Source organism: Daldinia vernicosa (assembly GCF_022497035.1).
Source record: "Daldinia vernicosa strain CBS 139.73 unplaced genomic scaffold F5Y00scaffold_22, whole genome shotgun sequence".
Taxonomy (NCBI): Eukaryota; Fungi; Ascomycota; class Sordariomycetes; order Xylariales; family Hypoxylaceae; genus Daldinia; species Daldinia vernicosa.
Genome location: NW_025953938.1, coordinates 211,342 through 232,419, shown reverse-complemented (window position 1 = coordinate 232,419; position 21,078 = coordinate 211,342). Strand labels below are relative to the sequence as shown.

General features: G+C 46.3%; 7 protein-coding genes across 7 annotated transcripts; 3 read left to right on the top strand and 4 right to left on the bottom strand.

Annotated features, from left to right (window-relative positions):
* Positions 1 to 782: 782 nt before the first annotated feature.
* On the bottom strand, positions 783 to 2,075 carry F5Y00DRAFT_261877 (uncharacterized protein; the record flags this gene model as incomplete). Its single annotated transcript, XM_048011287.1, has 2 exons — positions 783 to 1,396; positions 1,454 to 2,075. 2 exons carry the CDS (start codon positions 2,073 to 2,075, stop codon positions 783 to 785), a joined length of 1,236 nt encoding a protein of 411 aa, XP_047864994.1.
* Positions 2,076 to 3,166: 1,091 nt separating this feature from the next.
* Positions 3,167 to 9,720, bottom strand: F5Y00DRAFT_236514 (uncharacterized protein). Its single transcript, XM_048007712.1, has 7 exons — positions 9,334 to 9,720; positions 9,059 to 9,278; positions 6,840 to 9,003; positions 6,533 to 6,718; positions 6,294 to 6,394; positions 5,482 to 6,239; positions 3,167 to 5,428 (listed from the first exon to the last, which is right to left on the bottom strand). The coding sequence occupies exons 1-7, from the start codon at positions 9,465 to 9,467 to the stop codon at positions 3,424 to 3,426; spliced, it is 5,568 nt and encodes a 1,855-aa protein (XP_047864993.1). The 5' UTR covers positions 9,468 to 9,720; the 3' UTR covers positions 3,167 to 3,423.
* A 519-nt stretch (positions 9,721 to 10,239) lies between these two features.
* F5Y00DRAFT_73294 (uncharacterized protein) lies at positions 10,240 to 11,703 on the top strand. The gene has a single exon (XM_048014075.1). The coding sequence runs from the start codon at positions 10,419 to 10,421 to the stop codon at positions 11,454 to 11,456; it is 1,038 nt and encodes a 345-aa protein (XP_047864992.1). The 5' UTR covers positions 10,240 to 10,418; the 3' UTR covers positions 11,457 to 11,703.
* F5Y00DRAFT_236511 (Cyanase) lies at positions 11,659 to 12,571 on the bottom strand. The gene is made up of 3 exons (XM_048007711.1): positions 12,416 to 12,571; positions 11,954 to 12,363; positions 11,659 to 11,895 (listed from the first exon to the last, which is right to left on the bottom strand). The coding sequence occupies exons 1-3, from the start codon at positions 12,446 to 12,448 to the stop codon at positions 11,862 to 11,864; spliced, it is 477 nt and encodes a 158-aa protein (XP_047864991.1). The 5' UTR covers positions 12,449 to 12,571; the 3' UTR covers positions 11,659 to 11,861.
* A 1,637-nt stretch (positions 12,572 to 14,208) lies between these two features.
* On the top strand, positions 14,209 to 15,461 carry F5Y00DRAFT_261873 (kinase-like domain-containing protein; the record flags this gene model as incomplete). The annotated part of the gene is made up of 7 exons (XM_048011286.1): positions 14,209 to 14,320; positions 14,370 to 14,437; positions 14,495 to 14,533; positions 14,663 to 14,676; positions 14,733 to 14,778; positions 14,857 to 14,931; positions 15,003 to 15,461. 7 exons carry the CDS (start codon positions 14,209 to 14,211, stop codon positions 15,459 to 15,461), a joined length of 813 nt encoding a protein of 270 aa, XP_047864990.1.
* A 166-nt stretch (positions 15,462 to 15,627) lies between these two features.
* On the top strand, positions 15,628 to 17,827 carry F5Y00DRAFT_236510 (ATP-NAD kinase). The gene is made up of 3 exons (XM_048007710.1): positions 15,628 to 15,942; positions 16,002 to 17,160; positions 17,216 to 17,827. Exons 1-3 carry the CDS (start codon positions 15,841 to 15,843, stop codon positions 17,671 to 17,673), a joined length of 1,719 nt encoding a protein of 572 aa, XP_047864989.1. The 5' UTR covers positions 15,628 to 15,840; the 3' UTR covers positions 17,674 to 17,827.
* An 874-nt stretch (positions 17,828 to 18,701) lies between these two features.
* Positions 18,702 to 20,016, bottom strand: F5Y00DRAFT_73213 (uncharacterized protein). The gene is made up of 4 exons (XM_048014074.1): positions 19,797 to 20,016; positions 19,429 to 19,736; positions 19,076 to 19,375; positions 18,702 to 19,005 (listed from the first exon to the last, which is right to left on the bottom strand). The coding sequence occupies exons 1-4, from the start codon at positions 19,889 to 19,891 to the stop codon at positions 18,806 to 18,808; spliced, it is 903 nt and encodes a 300-aa protein (XP_047864988.1). The 5' UTR covers positions 19,892 to 20,016; the 3' UTR covers positions 18,702 to 18,805.
* Between the last annotated feature and the right edge of the window lie 1,062 nt (positions 20,017 to 21,078).

Below are 21,078 nucleotides of genomic sequence, written 5' to 3'. Positions count from 1 at the left end.
AAAAATCTTATATATGCTGAGTTTAGTTCCTTTGATTCTTACTTCCCATTAAGATACTAACTAAGGGGGCATTAAAACATTAATGGCTTGTATTTGGTTTAATATTGTCGTAATATACTTAGATTTCCAGTTGTATCCCCATCTGGCTAATACTCACGCTTACCAAACTCATAAAATTTCAAGGCAAATAATAGGTATAAGCGTATGATTCCTGCTGAGTTTAAATACTCTAGCTTAGGAATGGGACAGGAGGATCACGTTGTTCGGTTAAAGAAATCTATTGTCAACTATAAATACACAGAAAAGAACATCGCATCTGCCATATGTGCAGGATAGTGCAACAGGAATAGTGACCATCACCCGCAAGTACAATAATGGCTGAAGAGTAAGAAACGAAAAGCATCGCACTTTCGTGAGTACTAAACATGGGTATCCTCTTGTCTGGGTAATCATTTGGTTCGGCGCCATTTGCCTAACCACCTTGCAAAGAAAAGAGAACTCCATAAACCCCAGGAAAGAAAAACAGTAAAGAGAGACAAGAGAAATCAATAATGCACAACCATTGTTGCTGTATGCAACATCACCGGAGGCCATATGGTGATCCACTGTACATCAGCCATCCCATCATCCCTTCTCGCGATCCTATTTCGCGATCAAATGTATAGGTTGGTAAACACAACGCAAACCTAGCGTAAAGAAATCGAAATCCTCCCCTTATCACAATGTTCCTGGTACATGCAATCCTTCTCGTACCATTCACATTGCGTTTCTCCCCCAAAGTATTAGAATGCGTTCCTCAGGCGCTCTTCCGGGGATAGGCTCGTTTGGCGCTGGTTGCGTCCAGGGCTGTTGACCACCGGTTCGGCGCAGGGGGTCTTAGAGCGAACTTGAAATTCGGAAATAAACTGCCCCACTCTCTGTCCGTACTGCATTGCAGGAACCTTATTGAAGTAGTAACTGTCATACTTGGGGCTCTGGACACAAGCGCCGGGAGGGGGGGTAGCAGGCATGGTGATGGGGTCGGGACGCAGACGGAAGGGATGTGAGCTATTGCCTTCCAGTGGCCGGGGCTGGGGCCGGACTACAGCTTCCTTATAGGGCATTGATGCCGGGGGAGATACGGATTCTGGATAAGATATCGGCTCCGGATAAGAGACTGGCCCCACATAAGATACGGGATCTGGATAAGAGACGGGTGCCGGATAAGACATCGATTCCGAATAAGATACCGGTTTAGGATGCAAGACCGGGTTCATGTGGAATGCAGATTGTGCATTGGACATCTGCTCAGCACGGGGTCTTAGTCCTGTGTAGGACGGTTCCGGGTAGGACATCGGTTCAGTGTAGGGCGCTGGTGTTACATAGGAAACCCAAGACTGCTCCGCCAACAAAGGCTCTGCATGGCTATTAGCTTATCTGTATGGCATTATAATGTGATAAACTAGTAACTCACCCATAGACTGAATGTTCTGAATGAGTCCCGGGGAACTTGGTTGTGGCATTGATAGCAGATCGGGGCCGTTGTTTTCCTGCTTGGGGTAGACCCAAGAGGGGGGATCGTGCATGAAAAGGCGTGGATCCATAAAAGCCTCCGGGTACTGACGGTACTTCTCAGGTTCTTGCACAGGCTCTTGCACAGGTCCCGGTACAGGGTCCTCCGACTCAGGTTCGGAGTTCATATCAAAGAATTTAGCATGGTACCGCTCGTAATCTGACGTGCCGCCAATGTGGGTGTGGTCAGGGTTGTGGTCGGGTTTGTAAATAGGGCAAGCAAGATTGGAGTAATTGATCTGTGAAAGGTTCTCCAAATTATTATGATTGAAAGTTTCTTCAGACATGTAGTTGCTAAGCATGTGCTCCGGATAGGCGGTATCGAATTCATTGGTGTTCTGATGGGGGGGATCAATAACCTGGTCATGCATTTCGACAGGCATGAAAGGCTCGTTGTCTAACGGGGTATCCAGTGTTCCTACATCGAAGTTACAAGAGTAGGGCTCGTAAAGAGACTCTTTGAGTTGATCTTCCGGCAACATTTTCTCTGTTCTGCAGTCCTCCCAAGAATTGGGGCTAGTCATGTCGAAACGGAAAGAAGACTTGGACGGTGAGGTTTTGTGAATGCTGAAGGTAGAGCATTAGAAATTGTTTCCTCAAAATAAATATTACGTGTTGTGCGTGTTGTAAAAGCACGACACGAGAAAAACATATATAAGGTGCTTCAAAGAGATACCTACAATTCTACGGTCCACGATTGACGCGTTATAGTGTAGTGCAGCTTCAGGGAAATTGTGCAGGCTTTCAGGTTTGGTAATTGAGGTCAAAACTCTCTGAAGTGAAATGCTGTGGTTGTGATAGAATTTGGGGATTGGATTGTGTAGAAAAGAGAATTTGGTATGGAGGAGAGTCGCGTAGGAGAGAGTGTTATGTATGCAGAGGTCGTGCACAGGAAAAACTCGTCGACTCAAGAGGCTAAACAGAGAGACGTGTTTGTATATGTAGGAAGGTGCACGTACACAGTTTCTCGGTGTGTGTGCGTACCTTCGAGGTATCAACTCTTCGGTGGGTAGGTATGCTCAAGAAAAAGATTAGGCCACCTGCTCAAGCAGTTACCACCTGAAGCCCGTGCAACTAATGACTACTACGGTAACCAAACACTCGGGAGTCCAAATGGATGCTAATATCATATGTTTGGCAGTTTACTGACTCAAAGGCTAGTGCTAAAATTCCCTAGGTACCTACATATCTCGAAAGAATTTTAGCATGATAACTTAGGTCATACAGGTTGATTAGGGCTGCACCTTTACCAATCCACGTATTACATACCCATCGGCGACATCATCATGTTTGCTCAGATATACCTGGGTACCTGAAACTTTATTGTTGATAGGCAGGCATTCCTAACTCAATAGATATCATCCCATATTCCTGTGATGTGTACTAGTAATCAACTGGCAAGGAGGTAAATGCCTAACCTAATGCATGCTACATGCTAATATCAGAGGACATAAACAAACTACATCAAATTTCTCGTTTCAGATTTAACAACGTTTTGAAATATTCCGGATACGTAACTGAATTATCGAGAATCCTGATTTACTTTATATTCGCCCAGGAGCTGCGGCTAACTCTTATTAACCTGCTCCCCCAAATAAATGCTCAACTATGCAACGGGGAATCTCCATAGCACGATCATCGTCAAATAGACCAATCATCGTACACGTTGTATGTCGGTAGGTAGCCAGTACTGTAATGAGTTGACAATTTGCTAATACTATTTAGCCTTTCGGATATTTCTAGATGACCAACATACATAGCGGGTTCCTCCTAACACCAAAGCTAATAGTACACACTCATTTTCCGTCACGAAACACCCAATCGTATACGCTAACCTGTTATACAAATCCCAGACATTATTATATCTATTACTCATTTCCTGTTAAATATACCGGTTCCCATAATCTTCGTCTTGTTGAGCGTGTTCTTCATCCCGTTTCCGAAGAAAGATGACCGCTGCGGCTTGAGCTGCGGGCGACCTTGTTCCCAATCGGAGCCGTCGTACGCGCTACCGGTATACTGCTGGTTCTGGGCGTTTCCGTAATACCCCTGATACTGTTGCTGCCAGTCTTGTGGCTGGTAAGCTTGTCCTTGATATGCCTGGATTGGGTTGTTGGGGTTGTAAGATTGCTGCGGCGCCGACCCTTGCTGCGGCTGACTATGTGTATCTGGATTATACGCAGCGTAAGTAGATTGTTTGGTAGGATACTGGGTTGTTGACGGTTGAGACTGAGTTGCATCAACTTGATTTGTATTATTATATGGAGAATTATTAGGCTGATACGGGGCCGAACTCTGATATTGTGCTGCTATTTGAGCAGACTGGCTTTGCGTATATGCATGGGTATGCTGATAAGATACGGACGAATCTGGTTGCATGGTCTGACTCTGTGGGTTCTGATACGGAGGGATTTCATGAGGTTGTTGAGAAGCGGCAGCTGGATCAGGCCGGTATGCGGTGATGGGTTGGCCATACGTCCTCGTCTCTATAGATGCCTGGGTGTGACTGGTTGACGACTGAGAGGGTCCTGAGGAGTACGATTGACTATATGTGGCTTGGTTATCATATGAGACACTGGGTGTTGGCTTCCTCTTAATGTATTCGTGGGTAGGAAGTTCGATCGGCAATGGATCTGAGGTCGTTTGTTGGGGCTCTTGCTCGACTTCTATGCGATGAGGAATATTTTCCTCGGCTTGGCCGTCAGGATGGTAAGCTTCTACATCGCCTTTCCCGCTGGGTTGATAGGTGGGCTGGCCAACCTCTGTGGGTGTTGTGGACCGGGTGGTCGTAAATTCGTTCCATAGCGCTGCCTGATTGGCTATAGCAGATTTAAGCCTTTCAGAAATCTGGTCAAATGAAGAATGTTCGTCAGAAGTGCCTGTATCCTGGGTATCATTTTCGGCTGCATGGTCGTCGTCGTCGCCGTCGTCGTCGTCGGGGGATGGCGCTTCGTTAGAATAAATAGAACTTCTGATATCATTTTCATCGGAAACAACAGGAGCTTCTTCGACCTTTTCGTCGTGTTGCCTATCCGCGACATCGTTGACCGACGTTTCAGACGACTCAATATTCCTTGGAGTTACTTGAGGTTCATCATCATAGTTGAGTTCTTGCTCTTTGTTAAACGCACCCCGTACGACACTGGTGATTGCGTTGTTGCCAGAGTCCATAGCATTTTTGAGAGCGCCTAACAATTTCGAAACATGATCGACGAGAACTTTCAAGCATTCCTCGTTATCAGCGGCCAATGCCAACTGTAGGGCATTACCACCGTCTTTATTTGATTGCATAATGTCAGCGCCGCCGTTCATCAAGAACGAAACAGCCTCTTCATCGCCTTTAGATGCAGCTTCAATAAGGGCGGTATTCCCGTCTTTATCTGGGAGATTGATGTCGGCGCCTGCGTCAAGTAACAGCTGGAGCGACGATAGAGGCATGTAGGCGGCAGCCAAGCTAAGCGGTGTTGATGGGCAACCTCCGCTGCCATGCACATCTAAATGAGCTTTCGCTTTAACTAAAAGCTCAAGAATATCCTCTTCGGCGCGAAGGGCGGCTGCAATGATTGGCGGTGCATCACGACCTCCTCCGAGGTTGGGATCTGCATTGTGTTCAAGAAGCAGGGAAACGATACCAGTTTTGCCTGCTTCACACGCCCCTTGAATAGCAGTACCCGGCTCGAAATATGAGCTGTTAGTGAAGGCGTTCACTTCGGCACCGCGCTTTAAAAGTTCTACAACGACATCGTGATGGCCCTCGGTAGCGGCTGTTTGAAGGGCCCATCCCTCTGGCGCATTGACATTGGCACCGGAATCAAGAAGCATTTGGATAATCTCCATCGTGCCATCATAAGCGGCAGCGGTTAGAGCATTGCCGTATCTTTATATACGTCAGCAAGTTGAACTTCATAATGGTCATAGTTGAGGACTTACACCTCGCCGGTAGCATTAGGGTCCGCTTTAAATTTTTCGAGAAGCAGCTTCACAGTGGACTCCTTTTTATTATCGGTAGCATCGTAGAGGGAATGGTTGAGTGTATCCGGGCTAATCGTGCCGCCAGAATAGTTCCAGAATGCTTCAAGGAGTTTATCTTGCTGCTCTGTACCCGTGGCTGCTTGGTAGAAGGCTTGGTCAACATTAAGCCCTTCGCATTTTTCTAGAATGATAGTAACGATGTCCCAATTCCCTTCACCAACGGCCGAATCAAGAGCAGACTGGAAGTATTTTTGGGTATGCTCGTACTCAAGCATCCTATTAAAAACTTCAAGCCGACCTGCCTCCGCAGCCATGACAAATGCCTTGCTGTACTCTTCGGGTGGTAACTTATCCGCATATTTTTCGATCAGATACTCGAACATGGAGAAGTCGGATAATAATGCGGCCAGTGCAAGAGGCGCGTTGATGTCTGCGCGGTCAACCGTTAACGAGACATTGCGTTCGATGAGGAGTTCAACACATGCTCGATTTCCCGAGGATATTGCCGCATTTAATACCGGACCAATATCGTTAGACATGGCATTAGCATCCGCCCCTCTCAAGAGGAGCTTCTTCATAACTTCGATATGACCCCCAAAAGCAGCCATGTGCAAAGGTGTCTGTTCTTGGATTTCATTTCCGTCATCAATCGCGGCACCTCTATTCAGGAGCTCCTCGACGATTTTAGGTCGTCCGAAGTAAGCCGCAAAGTGCAACTAAACACGAGATTAACAAACGTTAACTAGAGTAAGAAACTGTTCTATACTAACTGGGGTATTAATCAATGAATCGCGGATCTTAATCTGGTCTTCGTAGCCATTTCGGATTAAAGCTGCAACAAGTTCTCTAAATCCGACGGAAGCAGCAATATCTGTGGCCACTAAAGTCAGCAATCGTTACTGGTAGTGGATGGGTATGAGTTAGGAGAGCCTGCTGATCTATGTCTGCGTGTGCACAAGCAAACCCCATCCCTGATGAGAATAGATAGGAAGGCTAGGAGAGTACATACGTAACCCTGTCAACGTCTTGTAGTCAAACCCGTCGAAGGTGCTAGTCATACGGCAGTATTCTACGAGCCAGCGATGTCGTATCTTTGAATCGGACTTCCAGAAATCTTCTTCTAGGCTCAAGTCCTCGGCAATTTCACGCGTGGCTTTACTAGCATGGCGTAGCCAATACTTGACTGTGTATGGTACTGTAATGGTAAAAGTTAGCGGTTGTTCGTTGAGACCAAACTTCACCCAAGCTGTTCGGATGCTTCGGATAACTTATCTATAGGAGTGGAAAATGGTGCAGGATTGGGGATTTGGACTTACGGGCTAGGTCGCGAAGAATATCGGCCTCGGGGTCTACGTCATCCTGGCTATCTGGTTCACTCTCGCTATCATACTCATCATCGTCGTCGTCTTCGTCATCATCATCTTCTTCGTCCTCCTCCTCTTCTTCTTCATTTTCATCTCCGTCTTGATCTTCCCCAGCCGAATCGCCATTTTCGCCACTCTCAGCGGTTTCCTCTTGACTAGGAAAATTGAAGCTCTCGTTCACATGCGAGAATGACCTGAGTGCAAGAACACCATGTTGCCATTTCTTCTCCTCGTCCGACATGCCGAGAAGTTGCTTGGAATTCTCTAGGAGATGTGTTTTAACCACGACGTTCATAAAAGAAATGGTATTATTTGCCCGCTTGATGGCTAGCAGTGGCTTACACATCTCCACGAATTTACGGAGTTCAGCTTTCTCCTCTTCGTTTGAGGAAAACCCAGCAAGTACACCAAGCTCTTCCTCCGTAGGGTCTTCGTATGTAAGGACAAGGGCACGTAGCATCTCCTTAATCTTCTCAACCTCGGCTTCATTGGCTTTAAATATCTGAAGCCATGAATTGTTCAGGAGTGTCGTTAGATCCTGGGGCATTCTTTCAAGTATTCGGCGCACTTTGAGATCGCTCTCGGCTTCTGGAAGTTCTTGAAGTTGAACACATGTGATGTCAATCCACTGGGTATTTTGCGCACGTTTTCCGATGAGACTGCTTGCGAAATACGCAAGCGCCTTATTGTAGTTCTTCTCCTTCTCGAGCGTAGTGACTCGCTCCTTAGCCCGCTTTCGCAATGCCGTCTGAACCTGGTTCCCGTACTTCTCGTCTTCAAGATCAACAAGACGGACACCCTCAATTTTGAGTGCCTCCTCAATATTATGGGCTTCTCTGCTCGTGATCATCCATCTTGTTGGGACCCGCTTCGTATCCGTGTTATTGACACCTTGGAGCTCGGCGTTCAAGTACTTCATCAACTTGATAGTAGAATCTGAATCTTCGGGAAGCACGTGCAGGTTATTGAGCACGAATATAACCTTACTGCCGATGAACTCGTCTATGAGCATATCCTGGATAGTCTGCCATAAGTTCTCTACAGTTACCTGCGCTTTGTTCCCTTCGCCTCGCTTCTTAGTATATAGTTTGGCGTAAGAAGCGAGCATCTCCTGTTGGTCGATTAATTGAGTCACGATGCTCTTGAGAACGTCTTCGGCAGTACAATAATCTGTGGTCGATTCGCAAAAGAAATAAGCAAGCAAGACCGGGCCCTGGTTTGAATCCGTGTCCTTGGTCCTGTCGATCTCATCAATGGTTGCCAAAGATGCACTGGTTTTCCCTCGACCCTCTGGTCCTCGGATCCATAGACAATCAGCAGCGTGAGATGTATTAGCCCCGTCATCCGTCTTGGTCTCATCGGATAACCACTGTTTATACTCTTCTTCCTTCGTTATCCAGGAGGATGACGCAAACGTTTGCTCTAGGGCTCTGCGTTTCGTGGACACCTGTGCGCTATCTAAAGTTTTCATGATGTTTTTGATCATTTTCCGATCAATATCGCGAACGGAATTCAGGCGATTCTTGACTGCCAATTGAGCACCATGGATTATCCTCTTCAAAGGATCCTTCACAAATTGACTCCATTGATCATCTTTCGGGCCATCGAACTTGACAAGATCTCGGTGGTTACGCGCCAGGCCTTGTTCTTCGACACCCGGAAGTGTCGCAGAGTCGCGACTCACAAAATCGGCATATGATTTCGGGATGACAAGCTTACTCATGCCAAAGAGGTCGGGCAAACCAGCCATCTTACCAAAATCGGTCGGTTGCTCCTCATAGAAACATTGTAGGTCGATCTTGGGGTTTAGCTTTCCCACAAGGCGCATAAATTCGTGCTTAAGCTCACGAAGACCCTCGTCGCCAGGCTTCATTAAGTCTAAGAGCTTGGAACTGGTCGCTGTGCCAGCCTTCTCGGCAAGATATGCATACATGGCGGCGACAGAAGCAACTGGTGCTCCATTGAAAGGTGTACCGAAGAAGATAGCCGCCGCGATGGCCTCAAACATCATAGGAAAGCTATCTCTTCGCGAGTCGGCGATTGTTATCGCTTTCGCAACTACCAGACCTCCCATACTATGGCCAATAAACACGATTGGACGTCGTTGTACGGCACCCTACCATCTCATGTAAGCTAGAGCACACAGGCAATACATACGGGGATTAGCTTACCTCTCTCTTACTCCTCAACCCATTAAGTAAGGTCATGGCAATATTGCTCATGAACTGCTTCACCTTTAGAGAACCAGTCCATGCTGACTCGTACATATATAGCAGGATACGAGCCCGCGGGAAATCTCTGACTAGTCCATCAGTAGTCCAGTTGAAGCCCGTGCTCTCTGATTTCCAACTGTCTTCCGGATGTGCGCCGAGGCCGGGCACGAACACGATGCTAGAAAAGGTTAGAACTGAAAAGCGAAATTCAATATTTATGTTCTCCAACTTACTCGATTTCTGGTTCGACACCAGATTTATCAAGTGGGTAAAGTTCCTTGACACCTTGTTGTACAATATCATATTCTTTCTTCCGTCTAGCAGGCCCTGCGGCAGCCTTCCGCGTCGCGGAGCGTTGCAGAGACATGGCGATACGACTATAGATCCCGAAACGCTTCAACGAGATTCAAGTTGAGGTTTCTCACCGATGAGATGGGGCAACGGGAGTTATAGGCCAAGCCAGACAACAGGTGACCCAAGTCTCCAGGGGGACAAGGATCACGGAACGATCCATGGTCCCAAAGTCCTTTCGGACCCGGTAGCATAAGAAAGTACATGCCTAGCGAATTAGGTACGTGATGACGCGAGCATGGTATAACCTGTGCGGCTGATAGACTCCGTCTCAAATCGTGCTTCATGGGTCAGTCCGTCAGCACTAAAAATGCTGCTTAAATCGTCTAAGCCCTGTCAAGCCAGCCTAGCCTCGTCTTAGGCCGGAATAATCTGGTCGCTCGCTATCTCCCATTAGGTACGCGATGTTACCAATCATTTCTTAGATTATAAAATACTAGGGAGCTTATGTAGGGTAAGCTTTTCTTGGCTAATACTATTTCTGGATACCGAAAAATTCGACGTCCACTGACGCTTTTACCGCACATATCTCCTTGTAGTGATTAGAGAAAAATATAGACGAGGCTCGCAGTGTATACTTACGTACTCGCTTAAGGCAGAAAGAGGCGGAAAAGAAACGAGGTGTTAATTTCAGATTTGGTGCGATCCCCGACCCTAAAACCCAGGTGCTGGGGAAGGGGGCGGGTTGCAGCCAATGTCAGATTTTTACCCATGTCGACCCGCGATGGGCTGAATGCTGATCATTTTAACCCCTGCTTACTTCTTTTAAAATAGACACCCGACCAGAGCCAGAGCGTGTATGCCACATAAAATAGTTTGATTACCCTATATGTATATGAGTAGAAGATTGTCATATTAGCGTGCTATAGCCCCTCGTAAGTCATCCTACGGTAAACGGAAATATTTTTCAATTTCAAGTGTATACCGACATCCTCAAGGCTGGCTGCTAAAGTGATAATCGTTGACGATGGGTACATCGCCTATCCCCTTCACAACTCAAGTGCTTAAGTCACGAGAGAACTCCAGCGCGTCGCAACAGGCATCAGACTTCAATAGTCTACTTCCGGCTTCGCATCGTACAGGACATGACCATATAGTCGTCCCCGACCTGGAAACGAACTTCCTCAAGCGGGAACTCCTTGTCGAAAGGTTGAATGATATACAAGATTGGCTTTGGATATGTGGTCGCCCAATGCCCCCTCGACCATTACATCACCAAATTCTCCTCTCAAGAGACATCGCCATCAGCGAAAGTCCAGATCTCCATCTCGTGTGGTCAAAGAATCGCATATTCTTGAAACCTATTCCGCCATATCTCTTCGAGCCTGATTTCTGGGCCGCTCACATTATCCAAGACGACGAACTCACTAAATGCGCTCGGGGCTACCTTTTCTCTTACACCGCTCTCATCGCGTATCAAAGCGACTTCCGCATCGCGAAAGAGAAAGGGTTGCTGCCTTATTATATCGAATGGGAAGCATGGAAGGATTTCGCTAAGGAGATCCTACAAGGCCACGACTATGCGTCTGTCAACCCACGGTACTGGTACGGCGAGCTCCGACTAAGCCGGTTGAACAAGGTCTACCGAATACGGAAAGGCTTCATCTTACGCGGTTACTCCAAGATCGCAGCTCATAGCGTTTACGGCGATTTAATCCGCGATAACTTCGCCGCCCTAGCGACTATTCTTGGGTACGTCGTCATTGTGCTAACGGCGATGCAAGTCGGTCTAGGAGTAGAAAGATTACAAGAAGATGAGGCGTTCCAGAACGCGAGCTACGGATTCACGGTGTTTTCGATCATCGCACCGTTGGCGGCAGGCATGGGTATCTTTTTATTAGTTCTAGTTATTTTTATTAGCAATTGGATAGTCACGAAGGACTACGAAGTGAAAAGGTTCCAGGAGATGGGAGTGGAGCCCTTCTGGAGAGAAGGGTATAAGAAAGAGAAGACACCGTCATTCACGAGCAGGAATCCAACCATCTCTAACGAGCGGGAAGTCTAATGTTGGCTCCCAGATATGAATGATGTATTCAGCGAGATGTTTATCAGTTCACGAGATTATTTTCAATATACCCCTTATTTGGATATCGAACATCGACAATGTCTATTTCCAGCTTAACCCCGCCATCACGGTTTCTTCCGAAGGCCAAACCGCAAAGCTCTTATATTCGATTATCCCAAGAGCGTTCGTTGAGGGTATGGATGGGGATAATGAAATATCTAGTCTTAATATAATTAATCAATTATATGATGCGACCGCACTCCAAATAGGGTTGAATGTACCTAATGTATAGCAAAATGGAACCGCCACCGCATGCACCATCAAATCAGAACCGAGTAAACGGCAGCCTATGCAATGTAAGTAACTTCCTCAAAACGACATGTATGGTGCTGAATTGAAGTTCACTTACCATTTTCCTCGGAGCGTAATATTGACCCAGCTGTATCTCAGGTTAGTTTTCCGTGTGTATTATTTTCTTTAGTGCACGGGGCACTCACGCGACTCCATCACTATCGACCTCCTTCTCAACCTTAGTAGAGAACGCAATAGCACTCATGATGCCGTCTCCAAATTTCTCATTTATGACAGCCTTAAAAGCATATCCATAGTTTTGTACAATTTCGTACAATCTGTAGATGAGCGGCTCTACGGGAGGCATTGGTCCCGCACGTCCTCGGTTGGGGAAACCAAGTGACAGCGAGTGTAATTCCCCCTGTTGGAGGCCGAGGGCTTCAGTCAACTTCTCGATATCTTCATCGGATGCCTGGGCTTGGCCATAGAATAAAGCAGCAACCGCGACTTCGCTGCGGCCTAGTTTCTGTGCAAGCTCCTCGAACGTATATCCGTGTCTAGCTTTAGCTTGGAAGAGCGTCTTCGAAACACTTGGTAGACCATCAGCGAGTGTCTCCTTTAAGAACTAGTTAGTAACTATGGGTTAATAGGGGGTACTAAAAACTTACGTCAAGGACGCTGATTCTTTGGTGGTTGCTCATCTTTACTGTGGATCTTTGATATACTTTTGATATACTTCTTAGAACGGTAATGAGAACGATGTGCTGCTATTTGACTAGAAGAAACTGTTCGAGGGTAAATCGATTATTTATAAAAAGATGAGGAGTCGCAAAAGATGAGGGCCGATACGTAATGGATTGCGCACTTACAAACAACCCCGCGCAAGCTTTAGCTCGAGATCTAGACGCCGTCTTGCTACCGACGGATCGGCACGGGGATAACCCGGGATTTCGGGGTCTCAGTCAGGACAGGATCCCGCTCGTAATAAATTCACCGACTCGGTATTCCCGTGTTCCCGATTGAGATTCAAACACCGTGAAGTTGATTTTGATTACTACCTCATATGTCGGACGGCACCCGGAGTGAGCCGGTTTGGCGCTGACTAAGTCCGAGGAGAATTGACCATCCAGTCTACCAAATATAGTGTATTCGTAGCTGTCTAATTGAAAGAAATGGAAAATTATATAAAATTTAATCAACCCAGTTATAATCCGTAGAACTTTACAGATAAAAAGACCGTCGATAAATTGATACTGTTATCCCCAGTTCTATCTCGCCGGCGTATTGCCCCTGTGAGTCTGTCTACCTACGGGATAGTTCACCTCATAAGAAACGACTATCAGGTACCTATGTAGACACAGAAGTAGACAGCTAAACATATATTTTACGCAATAATTATTTTTTGATTGAGCTTTACCACTTTGTGTTGGCCCCTGACTTGAATCGTCTTTGTCACCGGTTTTGTACTCCTAGCTCAAAGATGACTTGTGAAGTATTATCTTTGTTTCTTCCGAAAGCAGTTCTTTCTTGGTCTTGTTTAATGTTTCAGTTTCAATGCCAATTCGTAAACAATGGCGCTTGTATTAGCACTTGGCCATGTGTTGCCATCATCATGCCGTGTTTTGGTGCTCTTAGAACATTTGCTATGCGGTCTGCATCTACTATTGGATCAAGGTATTTCGGGATCAATTCTCGGGGGAGAAGTAAAGGCTATGGCTACGCCAGTCCGTATGTCAATTTGCCGTACCCGCCCAACAATGGATCATAATAACATTCATTCATGTGTCTAGTTCGACCGTTCATGCGAGTCAGGCAAGCCGAACTCAATGAAGTGTTTGATGCTGCGAAATATGCATATCAGCGTCAGCGACAATTTTTCTCTCAAAATGCGAGATATCTAGAGTTTCGTAAAGTTTTAGGATTCGGGAGTTCAGGGGTTGTGACTCGGTGGAGCGAAATAAATCAATATCGACAGCGTGTACGAGATGTAGCGATCAAGGCGCCTGTGGATGAAGATGATCCATATTTCCGTCAAGAAATAAATTGGATGTCCGTGAGTACTACTGCATCTATCCCACCCACAATACCCAACTAAGTCAGCCTTAACAAGAGCATTAGGAAACGTTTGCGACCTGTGAACATTTTACCCAACTTATTTGGTTGCCAGATTGGGTTATGGACGAAAGTCTTTATAACGATTACATTGGTGACAACGGGTCCCCAGCTTTAATGATAATGGATTATTTCGAGAGATGTGAACTATACGAGCTATTAACCCGTGTAAACGAGACAGTTTCGAATAACAGGAATCTTCCTAATCATAGAAAGAAACTAGAGTTTATACCCAGTCGATTCTTATGGAGGCTGTTCCTATGTCGTAAGTTACTAGATCCAGCGCGTAAACCCGCCGTGTTGCTAATAAGTTCTACTCGCCGTATCAGTTACGAGAGCATGTATAGGAATGGCTTATCCTCCGAGACTAGACAACAACAGCCCAGAAGTATATCGTGAAGTGATTAGACCTGGAGAAGACCCGTCGTTGATAATTCATTTCGACTTGCACCCCCTTAATGGTAATATCTTAATCATATCCCGAGAAGTCTTTAAATTAACGATCTTTAGTATTTATGGACGACCCCTTTCTCACAGATGACGACGGACAAGAGCACGGTCCGGCCCCAAGATGGAAGGTTGGTTTTCGGAAACCTCAGTTCATCTATGAATTTTTATTCTGAACTTTGATGTAGCTGGGCGACTTTGGGCTGATGCAAGAGTGGGACAATGGAGTAAGTACCTACCTATTACATTGACCTTACGCCTGTCTCCGACCTTATACTATGGCCATTCGAATAATTAACCTCTATATCGCCTCTAAGATCTTACGAGAGAATGCTTGCTAACTTACTGTAAACTAGTGGCAAGACGCAGAGTATGTTATGCAATCATTTATATTCTCGCTAGATTGCTTCTTACACCTCACTGCAGGAAGTTTGCCGTAGCCAATGTTGGAAAACCCGGATATCAAGCCCCAGTAGGTTACATAATATATCTATGATCTAAGAGGAGTGAATATCAACTTGTGTATTCTAAACGCTAAGCACATATTTAGGAGCAACGGGACAGAAGAAGGCCGTTAGAAGAGGGCGCCTTCGGACCACACACTAATATATGGGGTATCGGTCTAGTAAGTATATCGAAATGACAGAGAATTCAGCTCTTATAATACGCGTGTTGATTTATTGACATTTGGAATAGTTAATGTTCAATGCATTGACCCTGTACCACACCGACGATGAGGACTGGCAACCACGAATATGTCATATAGCAATGCCAGATGGCACATATAAAGACCTTAACACATGGGCCCCGTTCCTGGTTGGCGATGAGGTGTACGGGGAATTCACATACTATAGCGCCGATCTGCGCACGCTGATAGCCCGGTGTATGGCGGACGATCGTGAAGACCGGCCAACGCTAAACGAGCTTCTAACCACTGTCCAGGCGAGTATTGCGCGGGATGATGCGATAGCATTTGAGACGGAAAGAATATTTCAAATAGAAAGAGCAGCGGATCCCACTAGGCAGAGGCCGCCCGTGGATGTTACAAGACCTCCTAAAGTGGAAGACAACGCGTTATTAAGAAGGTTCTTCCAGGAATATATCCGAGAACCGCCCGCGAGGGACGACCCATACGGTGGACTTTGGGATCAGTAGTCAGAAATGCATTGGACTAAGGGATGTTTGTACATAGGTGATCTAATCTAATCTAATCTCATCAAAGGACAATCGATAAGAATTACCGCGGGGCATTAGTAAGACCCCATACGGATTATAGATAGTAGATAAGCTTCTAACCTTATACATAACCTGAAGTATAAGTGGAACCTTAAGACTAGGACTGACGCAATGACCTCTTGCGGTGCTTTCTCTCACGGATTATTTGGTGCCTTTTAAATAAAGCTTAATCTTGGGTGTTTCTCTATATAAAATTCAAAGGGGCGGGGATTTCTAAGGCTGTGGGTTATTCTTGTAATATTTTACTTGATTACCTCTTACTTCCTCTTTTTCCCCACTTAGCATTACCTAGGTAGCTATGATGGGCGACGGTGCCGATCACTCGCAAGGCGCGAATGAAAACCAATATGATGATGATAGGTTTTCTAGCGCGGATGACGATGATAATGACGCAGTTGAGGTACGTTTCGCCTCTCAATTTAATCTCGTGAACATGACTCTGAATATTTCCTTGGAAAGGTTACTTTTGACGAGGGTAATCCTTACCGGAGGAAAAGCTCCATGGCGACGTCAAGGTCAAGGCTATCGGCAACCCAGTGCTTAGTACATCAGTTTCTTGAGGGCCATAGGTATGATGATAAGCCCAAAAGTGTAAATCGAAATCACGATAAGCATAAACACGAAGAGACCACTGGCGAGGTTGAACTTGATGAGTATGTCGAACCAAAAGGGAAGACTGCTGCTAGCCAACCTGAGCATGCATCCGCGACAGAAGCAGACAGTGATGTCAGCAATGATATAGGACAAGTTGATGAGATAGCATGGAGGAAAGCTGTCAAACAAAGCAAAGCTGGCAAACAAGGCAAAGCTAAAGCTGGCTTAGATTACCATCAGAGCCTCAACAGTCGACTACTTACAAAGAAACAGCTGACAGATATGGCCTGGGGAGTCCGAGAGCTTAGTAGAAGGCTGGGAAATATAAGGCTCAAGTTTAAGGCCAGGAGTATATTCCTTTTAACAAAGGCATATGATCATGAATTAATACCGAAGACGAGAGAGGTTGCGAAATGGCTTCTTAGTAAAGACAGAGACGTTCGGTATACTGTCTACGTGGAAGAAAGCTTGCGAAGCAACAACTCATTCGATGCGCCCGGATTGTTACAGGAACTTCACCAAGAGTATATGGACGCCGGTCAGATGGACGGCAATACTCCAAAGGGCACGTTGGACGGTCGCTTACGTTACTGGAACGCGAGGATGTGCAGCGTGCGACCACACACTTTTGACTTCATTATTACCCTGGGAGGTGATGGAACGGTGTTATATGCTAGCTGTCTATTCCAACGAATAGTGCCACCGGTACTCAGTTTCTCGCTAGGTAGTCTCGGGTTTCTTACCAAGTTCGATTTCAACGACTACCAGGACATACTCTCCACAGCCTTCAGAGACGGCGTGACAGTAAGCTTACGTCTGCGGTTTGAGGGAACAATAATGAGAAGTCAAAAGAAGGCGGATCAGCTGGACCAAATTAACTATGTGGATGAGAAGGGGGTTCATCACAAGCGAGATCTTGTAGAGGAACTTGTCGGTAAGGAGCGGGACGATGAACATACTCACAGACCAGATGGCACTTACGAGATTCTCAACGAGATCGTGATAGATAGAGGCCCAAATCCAAGTAAGTTTCACGTACAACTCCATCAGCCAAGGCAACGCAAGCTGATCATCAGTAGCAATGTCCAATACCGTAATATTCGGGGACGACGAACACTTCACATCTGTGCTCGCGGACGGAGTATGCGTCTCAACACCTACAGGCTCAACAGCCTATAATCTCGCAGCGGGCGGTTCACTCTGTCATCCAGAAAACCCGGTAATGCTCGTAACTTCGATATGTGCGCACACGTTATCGTTCCGGCCTATAATCTTGCCAGATACGATCGTGCTGCGTATTGGGGTGCCGTACGATGCGCGCACTAACAGCTGGGCTAGCTTCGACGGTCGCGAACGCGTCGAACTATTCACCGGCGACTACGTAACTATTAGCGCCAGCCGATTCCCTTTCGCTAGTGTCCAGCCTCAAGGGCGAAGAAGCGAAGATTGGGTTAAGAGTATCAGCGCGAAGCTCGGCTGGAACACGAGGCAGAAACAGAAAAATGACGGGTATGCACGGTGGGATAGTCAGAATTAGATGGGGGTAGAGGTTGGCTTGGAGTTCACAGAGTGGATGCTTAGAATGGACTAGCTGATCTTTAAAAATGGCTTCTAGACTAGTTTAGTTTTTTGAGTTAACTAGGGGTAATAAAGGGGTGTCTTAATTGTGCGAACTATCGGGTTTCAAGTCGGCCGTGGTATCGGTATGGAATGCCTAAGTCGATGATTATACTTGCGCGTGTATACCCATAGCTAGGTGATGAAAAGCATGAGATGTATGGGATCATATGTAGCGTAAAGCGTAGGACTACTGTAGTCCTAATCCCCAAGATCGATGATTCGAAGCATTCATAAGTCCGTAACTGATTCTAATAAGGTATTCATGATGTCGATTTATCAGTAGCCCGTTACAATAAGGATTACATGAAGTAAATAGGAATACTTGGGTAATCTACTCCACTGGTTTCTGATAGAAGTAAGGCATTATTCGATGTGGAGCCCGGCAGTTGCTGTTGCCGCGGTGCAGTAAAGGAATTAGTGAGGCTCTTGGCAATCTCTTATCACATCTTGGCTCTGTCGCAGCCCTCAGCGTGTTGAAACACCCGGTCTTTAGTGGATTGCGTATATTTCCCCCGGGGGTGGCAATTTGGGCATCGCGTCATTGTCGAGTATCTTGTAAGCGCATACGTTAGGTACTTAACGTATTTTGACGTGCCCTTAATGCGGTGATATAGGGGGAAGAGGCAGTGGATCGGCTCTTTGTTGTTAGGAAGCCTCAGCACTTCTTACATATTAAAAATTCCTCCTTTCATAGGCGACTTCATACAAGTTTAAAAACACCATACCGCGTAGCTAAAGCGACATGAGGGTATTCCTTTCTCTTCCGGTCTCGACCTGTCAAATAAACAGGCCGGTCGTTTTGAATAATTTCCTATACTACCCAGTAATACATATTTTATAGGCCGAATCAATCTCTCGTAATGGAGAGATCACTTTAACCAAAGCCAAATAAGAAACATATGCCGCACGTATATGATACATCGTCCCAAGCGTAATCCCTTGCCCCTAGACTCCCATATATGGTATCAAAAACGATGAAAAATGCCATTGTACAAATATAATAGACAGAGAGCAAACAGTAGTTGTTATATTATAACCGTATATTACTCCTATGCTTCATCTATCGCGGCGTCATCTTCGTCTTCTGTTGTCTCGACAAACGTCATCGTGAATCCTTGATCGTCATCCACGTTTAGGTTGATGGCATCGATGGTATCGGAAGAGCTTGCTCGCTTGGCCACTGCTGGGACCTTCTGAATAGGGAGAGACTGCACGGAGCGAGTTTCGAATTTATTAGATGCCTGGATACCTTTCAACAGAGTGCTAGTTAGCATGCTATGTAATACCAAGAGTGGATGCTGAAGTTTGGGTTCACTCACCAGCAGGGACACCGCGCTTGACATACATGCGGGTGACCTTGGTTCGTCGGCGCGGCTGCGAGGAAGATTCATCACGCTTAGCAGCCGCTTTAGCAGCACCGCCGTTGTTATCAACAATGATACCGACGCCAGCACCACCTTCGCCAGTGCCAAGCTGGATCAAGGGTCCCTTGGTCAAGGCCGCTTCGGCATATTTGAGAGCCCTGTCAAAGCCAGCTAGATCACGCTTGGCCTTAGGAGACTCGGAGTCCCGAGGAGCGATCTCTTTTCCCATGCCTTGTAAACCTGATATTTGAGCAGCTTAAATCTTATTAGTATTTACCTTCAAGTAAGGTTTAATGTCAATAACTTACCTTGTTGTTCCAAGTTGGGGTCTACAGTAGTAGCGGGCGTGGCAGAAGCCTCGGGGGTCTCGGGGGTCTCGGAAGCTTTAGGGGCTTTGGGAGTCTCGACAATTGGGCTCGGATTGCTCTGAGCGGCCACGACGCCACTTTCGTCTATCGGAGCAGCACTGGTTGCAGCTACAGGTGCGGAAGCAACATTTTTAGTGGCGCCTCCAGCCGTCCCGGTGGCGGCGTTAACTGCTGCACCCTCCAAGGCGTTCATCAAGTTCGTAACATCTTGACCTCCACCGAACGAAATCTCACCATCACCAACCACCCTATATGTCAATTAGATATCTGGGATAGCCAGGCTGACATATGCGAACGCTAGTACGTACAATGCAGGAGAATAGGCGCCAAGATTAATGTTTAGAGGAAGAGCGCTGACGCTGGCGAGGAAGCCGGCAACGGCAATCATACGATAGCTGACCATCTTGACTAATATGTCTTGGAAGATGTTATTGGGTTGCCTTGGATTAGTATGCCTCAGATATAAAATAGTAGAAATAGTTATTAGAGTAGTATAAAACGACCAGCGACGACCAGCGGAAGAAGTAAAGACAGAATTAATCTGTAAATAGAAATTAAGGAAGAGACCGGAAAACGAGAAAGTTCGGACGACGACTTGAGCACAGCTGAGTAACTCCAAACCATCGTCTCGGGGCCAACTAAGGCCTTCATATATGTCGACAGCTGGGCATCCTAGATCATCGGCAATTCCTAGCTATCGAGTCGGGACCTCGAAAGCCAAGCGGCCGAAGCAGGTAAAGGACATGGGGATACCCATTCTCCTCCGATGCCAAGGTGTTTCTTCTTCGACAACTATGTTAAAAATATCTTTAGCAAGGTGTTTTGCGTATCATGTTAGCGGAGTGAAGAGATCTCTTCGCAGACAACGCTAGTTGTTCGCCATTAGATGCGGAGACCAAACAGTGCTGTCAACGCTCGAAACGCAACTAGTTGACAGGGATCGAAAGAAACAAAAGCACGGAAGCAATCATCGCCGTTCTAAGTGCGTGACAATGAGGCTCTTGGCTAAACCCGCCAAGTGCCGTAAGTCAATCAATGCGACGGGCTAGAAGGGTACGGCATAGTATAAGAGGCGAAAGACGAATGTGTGAGATGAGTATCAATCTTGGGTCTTGAGACCTGCCAAGCGACCAGGGTTCCATCAACCCCCGCGCCCAGAGCGTTCCAAGACCAACAAGCTTTCTCCGCCGCGTAATCCGCTGATTCGTTCGTCTTGGGGAATCTAGCAATGATCGAGATAAGTCTCCAGGCGCTTTGACTTGATATTGAAGATGGCTAATACTGCCAAGAATGCAGAATGGCGACCTAGAGAAATGAGTAACATTTTGATCTGGTAGTTGAGGACCCAAATAATTGGGGAAAATGGGACCTACACGCAATATTAAATCGGAATACCTTTCTCTAGATTAGCTGTTATCACGTCTTCACAGGAATTTAAGTAAACTTCAATAGCCTATGCAGTATCAGCGCCAGTATAAGTCGCCTTTGAAGATTAGAAGTGAATGAATATCGACAAGTCGAAGAGTTGCATTAGTAGCATCTACTATCAATTGTAGATCATACAAGGCGTGTCTATTTTAATATGTTATC

Bases quoted from the DNA above. Each gene is read 5' to 3' on its own strand.
- F5Y00DRAFT_236514 (XM_048007712.1), bottom strand. From the start codon at position 9,467: ATGTCTCTGCAACGCTCCGCGACGCGGAAGGCTGCCGCAGGGCCTGCT. The intron at 9,279-9,333 runs GTAAGTTGGAGA...AACCTTTTCTAG, and splicing joins GGTGTCGAACCAGAAATCGA to CATCGTGTTCGTGCCCGGCC. The intron at 6,395-6,532 runs GTATGTACTCTC...TAGTGGCCACAG, and splicing joins CAAGACGTTGACAGGGTTAC to ATATTGCTGCTTCCGTCGGA.
- F5Y00DRAFT_73294 (XM_048014075.1), top strand. From the start codon at position 10,419: ATGGGTACATCGCCTATCCCCTTCACAACTCAAGTGCTTAAGTCACGA.
- F5Y00DRAFT_236511 (XM_048007711.1), bottom strand. From the start codon at position 12,448: ATGAGCAACCACCAAAGAATCAGCGTCCTTGAC. The intron at 12,364-12,415 runs GTAAGTTTTTAG...TAGTTCTTAAAG, and splicing joins AAAGAATCAGCGTCCTTGAC to GAGACACTCGCTGATGGTCT. The intron at 11,896-11,953 runs GTGAGTGCCCCG...CCTGAGATACAG, and splicing joins GTCGATAGTGATGGAGTCGC to CTGGGTCAATATTACGCTCC.
- F5Y00DRAFT_236510 (XM_048007710.1), top strand. From the start codon at position 15,841: ATGATGGGCGACGGTGCCGATCACTCGCAAGGCGCGAATGAAAACCAA. The intron at 15,943-16,001 runs GTACGTTTCGCC...TTCCTTGGAAAG, and splicing joins ATGATAATGACGCAGTTGAG to GTTACTTTTGACGAGGGTAA. The intron at 17,161-17,215 runs GTAAGTTTCACG...GATCATCAGTAG, and splicing joins AGATAGAGGCCCAAATCCAA to CAATGTCCAATACCGTAATA.
- F5Y00DRAFT_73213 (XM_048014074.1), bottom strand. From the start codon at position 19,891: ATGGTCAGCTATCGTATGATTGCCGTTGCCGGCTTCCTCGCCAGCGTC. The intron at 19,376-19,428 runs GTAAGTTATTGA...ATAAGATTTAAG, and splicing joins CCCCAACTTGGAACAACAAG to CTGCTCAAATATCAGGTTTA. The intron at 19,006-19,075 runs GTGAGTGAACCC...CTCTGTTGAAAG, and splicing joins CAAGCGCGGTGTCCCTGCTG to GTATCCAGGCATCTAATAAA.